This window comes from Protomyctophum parallelum (genome assembly GCF_964188405.1).
Source record: "Protomyctophum parallelum genome assembly, chromosome: 14".
Lineage (NCBI taxonomy): Eukaryota > Metazoa > Chordata > Actinopteri > Myctophiformes > Myctophidae > Protomyctophum > Protomyctophum parallelum.
In genome coordinates this window covers 31419256-31431721 of record NC_139709.1, presented here as the reverse complement: position 1 = coordinate 31431721, position 12466 = coordinate 31419256, and the positions used below count along the sequence as shown (strand labels likewise).

At 44.3% G+C, this 12466-nt stretch overlaps 1 protein-coding gene across 3 annotated transcripts in view; it reads right to left on the bottom strand.

The window, feature by feature from the left end:
• Nucleotides 1-11856, bottom strand: part of ripk1l (receptor (TNFRSF)-interacting serine-threonine kinase 1, like) — a 64365-nt gene extending 52509 nt beyond the window's left edge. For all 3 annotated transcript variants that reach the window (XR_014570289.1, XR_014570290.1, XM_083782402.1), the window contains exons 1-9: nucleotides 11779-11856; nucleotides 11299-11476; nucleotides 8385-8535; nucleotides 7321-7458; nucleotides 6609-6843; nucleotides 5422-5571; nucleotides 3942-4018; nucleotides 1261-1324; nucleotides 61-684 (exon numbers count right to left, since the gene is read on the bottom strand). Coding sequence is in view for 1 of the 3 variants with exons in the window: in XM_083782402.1 (XP_083638528.1) it covers nucleotides 61-684; nucleotides 1261-1324; nucleotides 3942-4018; nucleotides 5422-5571; nucleotides 6609-6843; nucleotides 7321-7458; nucleotides 8385-8535; nucleotides 11299-11459 (1600 nt within the window). In the remaining 2 variants the exon portion in view is untranslated. The remainder of the gene's footprint in view (nucleotides 1-60; nucleotides 685-1260; nucleotides 1325-3941; nucleotides 4019-5421; nucleotides 5572-6608; nucleotides 6844-7320; nucleotides 7459-8384; nucleotides 8536-11298; nucleotides 11477-11778) is intronic.
• Nucleotides 11857-12466: the final 610 nt, after the last annotated feature.

Genomic DNA, 12466 nt, shown 5'->3' with positions numbered 1-12466 from the left:
AAAATGTATATATATATATATATATATATATATATATATATATATATATATATATTTCACCTGCACTTGTGTCTTGCAGTGATCTGATCTGGGTGAAGTCGGGGGCAGTCGTATCGGGCACCGGGCAGGACTGCTGCCGTGGGAACGGGGAGTACGACCATTGCTGCGAGTGTTGGGTCAAAGACGGGGTGCTCTGCGACGTGGGCATGTAGCTCGCCGGCGGTCGGTACGGCGACGTGGTCACAGACTCGTAGAGGTCGTCCGCCGTCGGGTGGCAGTAGCCGACGTCGTCTTGACTGGCGGGCTGGACCGGCTCGGCTTTGGTCCAGGACGTGACCGAAGACGACAGCGGGGAGGAACGGTCCTGCACCGGCTGCCTGTCTCTGTGGTCCCACGAGCTGAGACGCTGCGGGTGGTGCAAGTGGTTCTGGTAGCCAGGGTTCTGGCAGGGGTTGGCCGAGTCGGGCTGCTCCGCACAGACGTAGCTGCCATTCTTGTGGTACCGCAACTCCATTTCTAGTTTGTGCTCCAAGGCTGAAGGGCCGTTGGACGCCCTGGCATCCGTCTCGACGCAAGGCTCCACGACGGGCTCGTGTGGAAGGTAGTGCAGGTCCTCGATGCTGGCCTCCACGGGAACAGGGACCGCTCCGCTTCTCTCCGAGCTCACCAGCGGTGCTGGACAGTCTGTGAGGTGAGAAGGCAGGATGGAGTTAGGGGGGGCTGTGTCCACAGAAAGCTTTTTTTATGAGCAGAGGGGTGCTTTGGATATCTTGTCCATAGCGCTCGCACAGTGTTTATTGACACGCGCAACATTAGAACCAATTAAACTGGTGCCGTGCTTTGTCACCTGTGTTATTAGCACAAATAACTTAGCTGAAAAAACATAGCATGGATATGGTACCATGGTTGTGGTAATGATTCAAAGTCGGGTCGAAAATTACCGGGTCCTCTAAAAAAAAAAGAAGAAAAAAAAAACGGCAGACAGCGAGAGCGCTGAAGCGCGATGCTTTCTGGGAAGAGGAACACTTTAGCGCATCTTTATCATAGAAATGCTCAAAAATGCTTTGGTAACACGGAATCGCTTCAGAAAAGAAAATGTATATATATAATAATCATAACCATAATCATTTCTCTACACAGTTGTGCCAAAGGAATCATTTATTAGGTTAAAGTTCACATATGTTGGATTATAATATGCCAAGACGAATGTAGACTATGGCAGCAGGAAGATGGTGGGGTTGAAGTGGGTTCATCACTCACCTTCTGGCGGCATGGATAATGACTTCATTTTCTCAACAAGCTCCTCAGGACCCTCATACAAGTTCTGCATGACAAAGAGATTAAGTTTAAAAGTCAGGAGGTGGAATAAAAAATATAAATTAAATATTTGTTTCCGAACCTATCTAATTTCACTTTCAGCAATGCTGCCAATTATTGACATGCATACAAGCTCACTTCATTAAAATGAATGAAATAAACTAAAAATAAAATATGGTACAGTCTATAAGGGCCACCACACAATCTTGACCGCCCACCAGAGTATGATTTTTTTAGTAGGCAGCCGTGAATAGGCCAAAAAAAGTAAAATAACACACATATATATATATATATACAGTGCCTTCCGAAATTATTCACCCTCATCTTTTCCACATTTTGTTTTATTACAGCCTTATTAAAAAATGGTCAGAATTCGCTCAGAATTCTACACACAGTCACACAATGTCGCATAATGACAAATTTAAAGGGGTATTTCAGAAATGTTTGCAATTGTGTTAATGTGTTAGTGCTCACTTTCAGTAAAGCTACGTCCTGCTGCCTCCTGCATTATGTGCAAATTCAGGTGGTACGCAGGTGCGTTGAGTGATATCCGAGTACTTCCAAAATGGTTTATACCACTTATGTCATCACAGTAAGTAATTGTTTTCATGCATTTACCGTCAGTGTGTTGTTTGGTCATCCCAGGCATAGATATTTAAAAACCCGTGTGAAGTGAGTGGTGCAACTCCTTGTGGGGGTGGGCGGAAGTTCCAGACCCACAGGAACGCACCCAGGGTGCCGGCCCGCGTCCGAAACAGTTGAGAAATGACAGAGGGGGGTCCCTCTACTGTACCCTCTACTGTACTGTACTGTACTGTACTGTACTGGCACACCCGAAATCACCAGTTAATATGTGCGTGTGTTTGTGTGTGTGTTAGGTTGCACACAGGTGGTGAAAACCAACCATGTTGTTTTCGTGCTCAGACGCACCCAGCCACCCACACACACATAGCTCCGTAAGGGAGTGGTTGCACCACCAAAAATACATGCCTCATTGGCCGCTGCAGTTCATTGGAGCGACATGTCTCCAATGAAGGCAGGAAGTCAAGCGGAAGTGCTGAAGGCTTTTTTTTTACTACAGTAGCCTACATGACAAGACAAAGGCAAGACAAACAAAAACACAAACTACAAAGTGTATTATTAATACAACATCAGAGCCAGGGGAGCTCAAGTGACTACTGGCCAATCACAGCGCATCTTTTCCGGGACTTATGTCCCGCTCATGCTTCGCAAGGAATCTCAGGGAAAATTGTGCCTTCAATTTTGACACGAACCTCATAGCCGGAAAGGGCGTCTATGTTTATATGTCTCTGATCCCAGGCATGGGAATGCCCGCATATATGGTGACATCATCAGGGATGATGATCCTTGCTGCCCCCATATGGGAAAGCCCCCATATATGGTGCCCAGGTCTCGTGACATCACGTGACATCATCAGGGATGGAGAATGGAGATCCCTGATGTCATAGTGAATGCGACCTGCTGTCGCGGTTAAGCCCATATATGGAGATCTCTGATGTCATCTATAATCTATATTGGCCATCAACTCTACATGTGACCTCAAACCCTTAGATCTCCATATATGGATATATGTCGGAACCTGTTCTGTCCTCTTCAATGACTCCCATTTGACTTATACCTGTCTATTCAAACTCGAGACGGGCCCGCCCCAAAGTTATTAGGGCAGCCGTGCCCGGCAGCCGGCGAACAAGAGGCCCGAAAATTAAGGCCCGGCCCTACCTGGGCCCTCATCAAACCCTGTACACTCAAGAGAACGTCCCCGCTACGACCCTTAGATGTCCATATATGGAGCCGACCTGTTCTGACATTCCATATGTTGATCTGACGTCATCAAACCCTGTACACTCAAGACATGCTCCTTATATGGCGAGTACAGAATTCATTCCATGTTGATCTGACCCCCCCCCCCCCTTCCCCATGCCAAAGCGCCAGCGCTCGCCCAGCAGCCTGCCGTCAACGTGGCGGATGCGTTGCACGCAACCTCGCTCTTTAGGTCGAGAAGCGACCTCGCCCTCAGGCGTCTTACTGGTAGTGTAATAACTGTAATAGTGTAATAATGGGCAGACTTGCAAGGCGCACCAGACTTGGCACAACCACTGTTCAGGGATCTACCATCAGGGGCTACGTGTGGCCCCTGGGTGTACTGTTCTTCACTGTTTTCTCAACTGTTTCGGACGCGGGGCGGCTCGCCAGAACCGGCCCAGCCCCCTGGGAGCGTTCCTGGGGGTCTGGATGTTCCGGGGACCCCCCGGCGACCGCCGGGGACCCCCACACGGTAACTGTCATTTCTCGACGGTTTCGGACGGGGGGGACGGGGGACGGGGACGGGGGGCTTGTGGGAACCGGGCCGGCACCCTGGGCGCGTTCCTGTGGGTCTGGAAGTTTCAGGGACTCCCCGGGGACACCCACACGGAGTTGCACCAGTTACTTCACACAGGTGTGATTTTTTCCCCTTTACACTAAATGTCTTTGCTGAAAATAGACAATCTACGAGCTCACAACGTGTCGTGTTGCAACGCATTGTGATCTTGTATATCTGCTATGTTCGCCAAATGTTTACCCCAGAATAGGGGCGCTAGGGCAGGCCATGTGGTTAAACTTACCCTTAGACCAAGCGAGTCTCTCTCTACATCTGGTTCCATGTTTTCCTTGTAGACAGGCAGGAATAGGTTGTAGCTATCTGAATAGTTGGAAGAGAGGAGGCACTGTAATTAAGTTAACGGAGTCATATGACCCTGGGAAATTAACACTACACAGCAAAAGCCAAAGTGTTCATTTAACTCCGAGGGTGTCAAAAGGGGCCCGTGAGAGACTTTTCACCCCTGCAAATTAATGAGACGTGCAGAAGCAGTCGAGTGCTGCAGTCATTTATTTGGGCAGTCTATTTTGGAAGTGCCCAGGTAACTTTCTTTTCGGACTTTTCACACTATCAAAGTCAAATTAGCACTCAGGATTTTGTAGTGGAATCACACAATAACCCCTGTATAAGATTCTACACCACAGCCTCAGCAGTCAGCAGATACTGTATGCATGCCGTCTTTGTTTCTTTGAGCGTGCACACACACACACACACACACACACACGCACAGGAGCTGTCTTCTGCTCAGGAGCTGTCGTTGCTATGACAGTAGTCTACAGCCGTTTTTCTGTCATAGACAAGCGGAGCAGCAGCATTTGTCTGACCACATTTGACAGGCATCTAAACATTCATTCACTCCAGAAATGCATAGCTATAAAACTAATACATAATACATGTGAAAAAGTTATATTTTGTAAAGGCATACATCAACGAAATTGGGAGGATATTTCCAACTGTACACGCAATTAAAATCGCGCAAATTATAACGTAATAAACGTATATAATATAATATAACATGTACAATGTTACAACTTACAAGTTAGATGCTTAATCATTCAGCCATTTAAACAGTGCTTTACTGGCTCATGTTAAAAACATCAGAGCACGCGTATGTGCAAGATGATTTTGACCACATACTCCAAACCACAGGGGGAAACCGTTTCTTAGTGGCCTTCTAGCAAGTCGTTTGATCGTATTCCGTTTGTTCATGTCGTACAATCTGACGTTTCAAAGCTCCCACCAAATGTACACTAGCACAGGCTGTGTAGGATCACTTTATGAATCTCACGTGTATGGTGTACAATGGTGTATATATATATATGGTCATTCCTAAGCAAAAATGTAAGGCAGAATATACAGTGTTTTGGTGTTTTCAGCATTATGTCATAGGCTACTTTAGCTATTGAAAAATAGCAGATCTACAAGTGCCGAGTGCCGCGCTACGAGCTTGTAGGTCCGCTATTTTTTTAAACATTGCGAAAATGTGGCGCAAATCTTTGAATATATATTCTTTCAGAGCGAACGTTTTTAAGCCAAATCTTTGCTTCTGGGTCCCTGGAACAACATATAATTAGTACATTTATTTCTGGGGGTCCTTCTTGACATCAAAATGTTTGTAAACAACTGACACATAGGAACATGAGGTTTTTCAGAAAACGGCCGGGAATTTGAAGGCATCTGTAGAATGGTCCTCAGTTCTAACTGGGTCAAAGGTGAAAGGGTACCTTCAAAAGTTGGCCGTTGCTGGGGTTCATGCTGCCAGCAGCTCCTCATCAGCTCAACGATCTCCGAGGGCGTGTCCTCTGAGATCAACTCCTCAGCAGGTCGGTTACCATTACACACACACCAGCATAGATGCTCCTCGCTCCTGGCATCTGTTACAGGCGTAAAAATAGATATGTTTGTGTGTTTATACATATTTATAAATTATTATATACACATATATTACTACTACTATTATTATTGGACCACTTAATTCCTATGCCTAGGTAGAGCGACATTGGATGACTTTTATTTATAGTCAGACATAGAACGACCCCCCTAGTTTATAATGCAAAAGTGTTAGTTACCGGTTCTTGGCGTCTGAATTGCCCCGGCAACGGTTTGCTTCCACCTTGGCGACGTCATTGATTATATATCCTTCCGTCCACGCCTATCTTTAGCGACGATCTTTAGCAGCGTTTATCTCGGAATTGAGGCTCAGATTGAGGTGATCGTACAAAACGTCAATGTTTTGGGAGCTCAATGAAAAGAAATCCCCGCGACCTCGCGGTACCGTTTCAGCAGACGAAAGCGAAAGTATCCAGAGTGCCCCCTTCCGGTTCATCAAAAATCACCTGGTGGCTCTACAAAACAAGAGCTAAAAGCGAGGCACTCTGAGCCAACCACTAGATGGGGCCGTTGGCCTTCAAAGAGTTAAACCACTACTCAAAGTATATTGCTGTCCGGAGGAAACCTCATAACACCCTTTACGTCTGTGTTTCGAAAATATTGAACGGAGGAAACCTCATAATACTCTTACGTCTGTGTTTCGAAAATATTGAACCAATGGAAAGTAGTAAAAAAACGCATTGGACAAAACCTCTTAACTCCATTGGACCCTCAAACTGTCTGCTAAAACAGCTAACTCCACCACCTCTCTCCTTCTCATGCAAGTAATTGACAATATCTAAAGTCATAACACCAACTTTGATGAGGCAGTATCGTTATGAGGTTTCCTCCGGACAGCAGAGATTTGCAAAAAACAGAAGCTCACTGTAGATCTGCTCACCACCAGAATATGGATGCTCTACGGTTTAAGTCGTTCATTTATTATCCCGGACCGCGGGGGGGGGGGCTAACGCTCCGGTTCGGTCTCTATCCTTTTATTATTCTATGTTCTATGATTAACACCCTTGGTGAGTCCACTCACTCTCATAAGGTTCTTCGCCGGTGAGGACAACCCAGACCACAATTCCAAAGCTATAGACGTCAGACTTCTCCGTGGAGCGGATGTGAATACTCTGCAGGTGTTCTGGAGCCATGTAGCTCAGCGTGCCCGCGCCCCTGGTGCCAGCCCCGGTGTGCCCCATGCGACTCTTCCTGCGAGTCTCCTCCTTTGTGAGTTTGCTCCATGTCTGGCAGGTGGCCATGCCAAGGTCTGCAATCTGCCAAGCATGCAAGCAAGCAAACACACAGACACACATGCACGTTCAATGCAGAGTAATATAGTTAAGAGAGTGGCGACATTAGCGTTGACTCCCATTGTAACAATGGAATGCGGAAGTGCTCATTCTATCTCAATGGGATAGTTCCAGCCATAGGAGCAATGTTTGGAACTATAGCCCACTAGGCACCCGCTTTGCGGCGAGATCAAAGCGTGTCGCTACTCTCCTACTCTACACTCTGGTTCAATGTACACAGCAAAGAGTATTAGTTTATAAATGATTCATTAGAATTTATATAGAAGAAAGACATTATAATTACAAAAAGAAAGATTAAAGAAAAGGGGCTTTAAAGAGATTTAAAAGTTTTATGGGATCTATTAAGTCAATTTGTACACTTATACAGTATGTTTTGGCCAGTAATCTGTACTATATTGATGTACTGTACAAGGGCCACAGTCATCTTATAGTGTGCTGTACCTTGATGTGAAAATCCTTGTCCACCAAAATGTTTTCAGGTTTCAAGTCCTTGTGTATGACGTGGTTCTTCGTCAGGTACACCATGCCCTCCAGAATCTCTAGGATAATTCTGCCCTTGATGGATATTGGCACAGGAACCTGGAAGACATATTTATGCTTAAAACCTGGAAGATGTGTATATGTGCTTTAATTAATTTGTTCCATTTAAAAAATAATGCACGCATGTACTCGTACACGCAATGCAATTCCCCTCCTGGGAAATTATATCACACCAGGTTCAATTATACAACAAATGCATCTCGCTCCAGCTCTTGTTCAGGTGCATTTCTCTTTTTCTTTTTTTATTATGCTTCTGTGTGATCTTATTCAAAATCCGACAATGCAATTATATTTAATTCTACTTTGAAACAGCATCAAATTCCTAACGGAAATGCATATAGAGAGGTAGTGTGCAAAATATGTTTTCTTCAATCAATAAAAGTACATGCCAGCCCACCCCCTATCCATCAGCATGAGAGAAAAAAAAAAGAAAAGAAATGTGGATATTACATAACAGTGCCTAGCTTTCAAAGGAGTTACCGGTATGACAGTAGGTTGTATGGAAATGCTGAACAAAGCCCAAAATAGGCACTCCGGGGTTAATATGTGTCTAAATTTGACTGAGGGACTGCCATTGGATTGTTTTGAATTTTCGTAGCTTCAAATAGAGATATTGGTTGTTCAGTTTGACCCATCAGTTTTGGCTTATAGAGTAATGTCTTGCAGAAAACAGCGAGTTGAGAAAACAGGCTTGAAAGGTTCACTTCTGTGGTCTTTAACGTTACACCTAGCATGCATGTTTAAGCATTTATTTCATATTTACATGTCCATTTCAGCTCTGACACTTATTTCAGACATGCTCTAGCATGTGAAGAGTCTGTGTGTGCTATTAAATCAATCAAGAGAGGATACGTTTTTCTCCTCTGGAGTTTGTGCGTTGGCAGGCTCTCAGTCAAATCTGGTCACATATGTTTAAATCTTTCCATTATTTTTGAAAGAAGCATCCGCGCAAGAAGGCATCTAACCTGCTGTAGCATGACGAGCAGGTTTCCCTTGGGGATGAGCTCCATGACCAGAGAGTAGTCCCCATCCTCCATGATCACACCCAGCAGCTTCACCACCCGCTCATGGTTCAGCCTGGTCATCAGGCTGCCCTCCTCCAGCAGGGACTTCTTACTGCCCCTCGGAAACAGAACAACGGCACGGTTAGGCCTGGGATGGGAAACCTTGACGATGGAGAGGGCAGTCGTAGCAAAAAATAGCCGATCTACAAGCTCAAAACGCGTCGCCCTGCGGCGCGGTTTGAGCTTGTAGATCTGCAATTTAGATTTGTAGATATGATTTTTTTTTGCTATTTTTTAATTGGAATCCTGAAATGTAACATTTTTATTTAATTTCAAATGCATTTAGTTATACTTATGTTAACTTTATGAACTTAAATGCAAATACAATGGACATAAAAAAGGCAATTATTTTGTAATACTTAATATAGACTGAAGTAATACAAGCGGGTCATGTTTGCATGTTTGAAATTGTAACAGCTGAAATCAATGTCATCAATATTTAGATATTAACCTGTGGGCCGCATTAATTGAAGGTGGGGGCCACATGTGGCCCCCGGGCCGCCATTTGCCCATGTATGGGTTAGGCTGTCTACAGTGTCACTGGCACTGCACAGTAACATCACCCGTTTTAATTTAACTCAACTCAGTGTACAAGTGTAATGTAATAACATTTTATGTTGTATACTCTCTTGAGTAACAAAATGGATGAACTGGAAAGGTGCAATTTTGATAAATCGCATGCGTGGTGGCCCCATGGATGTGGCGGCGAAAACTGTGGGAGAAGTAGCTCGCCAAAAGCCAAAACAATTGCAAACATAGTCAATATTATTACTGTTAAATAAATAACAGGTGCAAGTACTTGCCTAATGGCAGCCAACTGCACTAACAATGTTTACTGTGAGTGTGGTAAACAGCTCCATAATATCAATACTCTATATGGAGCTGGCCTGTTCTGACAATGACATCACTCCATATTTGGGCATATGCCTGACACAGAACTCCATATATGGGCATAAAAGGTACACAGACAGATGGGTGGAGCGGGTACTCTGACACAGGTACAACGGGTATTGCATAGCCAGGTGGGGCATGGATCTCCAACTTCCATCGTTACCGACTCAGAGCTCTACAGCCGGACACCAGTCTAGTCATTCTCAATCTCAAAAACTGAAAAATGTAAAAGGATAAAAAACAAAAAACAAAAAACAGGAAACGTGATTAAATGTGTCATGCATGCACCTTCCGTATTAACCACTTAAACCCAACATCCGTATTCTGGGGGAAACCTTTGCAAAAAATAGCAATAGCAATAGCATTTACAAGCTCAAAACACAAGTCACAACACATTGCGATGTTGTGTGAGCTTGTAGATCGGCTATTTTCAGGGAAGGTATTCGGTGTAGAGCACAAACTAACATGAAATGCACTATGAAGCGCTGAGGGACAGTTGGTCAACCAAGGGTGTAAAGTGGTTAACAGAAACACTGGTACTGTAGGACAATGGACAAAGTCCACAGTTCAGATTACTTCTCTTTTATGTTCGTGAATAGGAACTTGGTTGGTTACTGGTTAACTAACAGTAATAGATGGATGCATTATTTGGAAGTGGGCAACCCAACCCTAACTTCATTGAATGTGTGCTCTGGGACTGGAGAATATTAAAGGTGATATAGACAAGTTTTCAGCCATCATTTAAAATATATATAAATGTATTCTTTTGGCCTTTCCCCCCTGTATCTTTCCCTATATTATGATGCTGAGGTGTTCTCCTGCAACAGCACACTCCCCCTTTCCCCCCTGTGGCTGAATGCACTGTTTATATCCACTACAGTTTACTACTCGGGACGTCGGAGGGGATTTAAACTTTTAGCCAATTGCAGCGCGAGGCTGTGACGGTGTGTTCAACCCAGCACTGCAGTATTGTAATGAAAACGCGATGCGATTTCAATTGCAATGTATAATATTATCCCCATATCTTAGTTTCACTAACATTGTTCATGTGAAATAGTATGTTTATGATTTAATATGTAAGCCTATTGAAATTATGAGAATCGCTATGTATAGTGCATGGTTGGGTGGTGTGAAACTGAACAACACCAGCAGCAATAAGCACCCGTGACCCCACAGAACTCAGGATCCTTAGTCACAGAACAACTCAGACCCCAATAAAATCTCCTGTTTAGGCCTACATCAATATCGTTCTCGTTCATGTGGAGTGGGTTGTATGTGCTTTTGTTGAAATGGTGGAAGTGGAAGTGAGTAATAGTATTTCACCCTGCACCGCCGCGGCGACTGCCTGCCGGCCTGCCGGCCGGCTTGAAGCATGCATTCAACCGGTGCTCGCCAACGGTGACAGGCCGTTGCGGATCATCATAGCGATTTTTCTTCATTGCAATGAATAACCGTGGACAGAGTAGTTCACATGAATGAACGATGCTGTAGTGGCATGGGGCATTTGAGGGGCAATATGTTTTATATGCACGATTACAAATAAAAGAGAATTTAATTGAGAGCCAGTGAGTCTCCTCTACTTCCTACTTCCTCATTTGCGGGACTCGGTGTGATATTGCGATTATGCTAAGATGTCGATAGAAATTCATAATTTTGTAATGTCATATTTAGCCATACGAGCGCAATATCCATAGCGTCCCAGCAGCAACAACAATCCCATAGCCTGAAGTGACCTGGCTCAGCCAATAGAATGAGGGGGGGAGGGGGGTGGAGCTAGATATGCATTTGTTTGGAAACACTCACTCACTTCTGTGTACAAACACTGGAAACTTGTCTATATCACCTTTAAGCATCTTGTTTACACAGAAAAAGGGGGATCCCATCCCATCCCATCCCCTGGCCTGGCCTGGCCTACATGACTCACTCATTGCGTTGAGGGCCTGTGTAGACGGTCTTCAGCACCACATGGCCCAGGGTCTTGTGGTAACACAGGTACACTTCACCAAACCCGCCGTAGTCCAAAGGCTCCTTTTTGATCAAGTCAGATGAGCTCATATGAAAGGATTCTGGCGCAGCTGTGGCCATGCCTGCCCTCCTAACAGCTAGAAACAAGAGTTTACGAGACAGAAGATTAATTGACAGACACGGCATGCAACAATGTAAACAAGGTGACAACATGGACGTAAACAAATGACAACGCGTGAATATCAGGCTGAACTGAAGCAATGCTAGAAAATGAAACAGCTAGTTCCAATAGCGAAACCCCGGAAATGGGAACCAGAAGAAACTTCCACAAACAAAGTAAGAACGAATAGTAGTCAAACTCGTCATTTCGAGCAAAAATAATTAAATCACTGTCAATCGTGCAGTATCAATATCAGGTTTGGAGGTAAACGCGGCTTACCAAAACACAATCAGCCCACAGCAGACTTGCAGAACAACTTTAGTTCCTGGAGCGATCGTTTAATGCTGTCGTCAATAATACTGTTACTGTACAGTCTGAAGTGAAACTGTTGCTGCAGTGGATGGGAATGGAACACAACACATCCAGAACGATAAGTCAATAGCAGAGCAATGGCTTCCATCTGTAATGAAAACTATGTTTTTAAAATGTCACATTCCATTCCTCATTGCGCATTAGCCCAAACATTTAGATAATGTTTGGGCTAATTGCGCATGATCATCATTTTCATCATCATAAAATTAGATCATAAAACATAGATCATTATTAATGATTAATCGAAAAGCAGCAAATTGCACAGCAGGCGACCTGGCGATTGACATAGATAGATATCAGCAAATAATAGGCCAAATAACGTAGCCTGCAATATCATATGATGATCATAAGATTTTATATTGTAGGTTGTGGTATTTCGTAGACTGGTGTTTGTTGTGAATTTGTGTGCACACAACACAAGTTATATTCAAGAGAAGAATAATCCAGCAGTCAATTGTATTGTTGTCTCCCTCTACTGGTGGGATTACAGTAATGCAATTGAAACTCGCCGGGGTTATCCGTCTGATTTTTAATGAAGCATAGTTTTGGGAGGAATTTTGTAGGCTTCTAGTTTCGGCCGAAGTTGATAATAGCC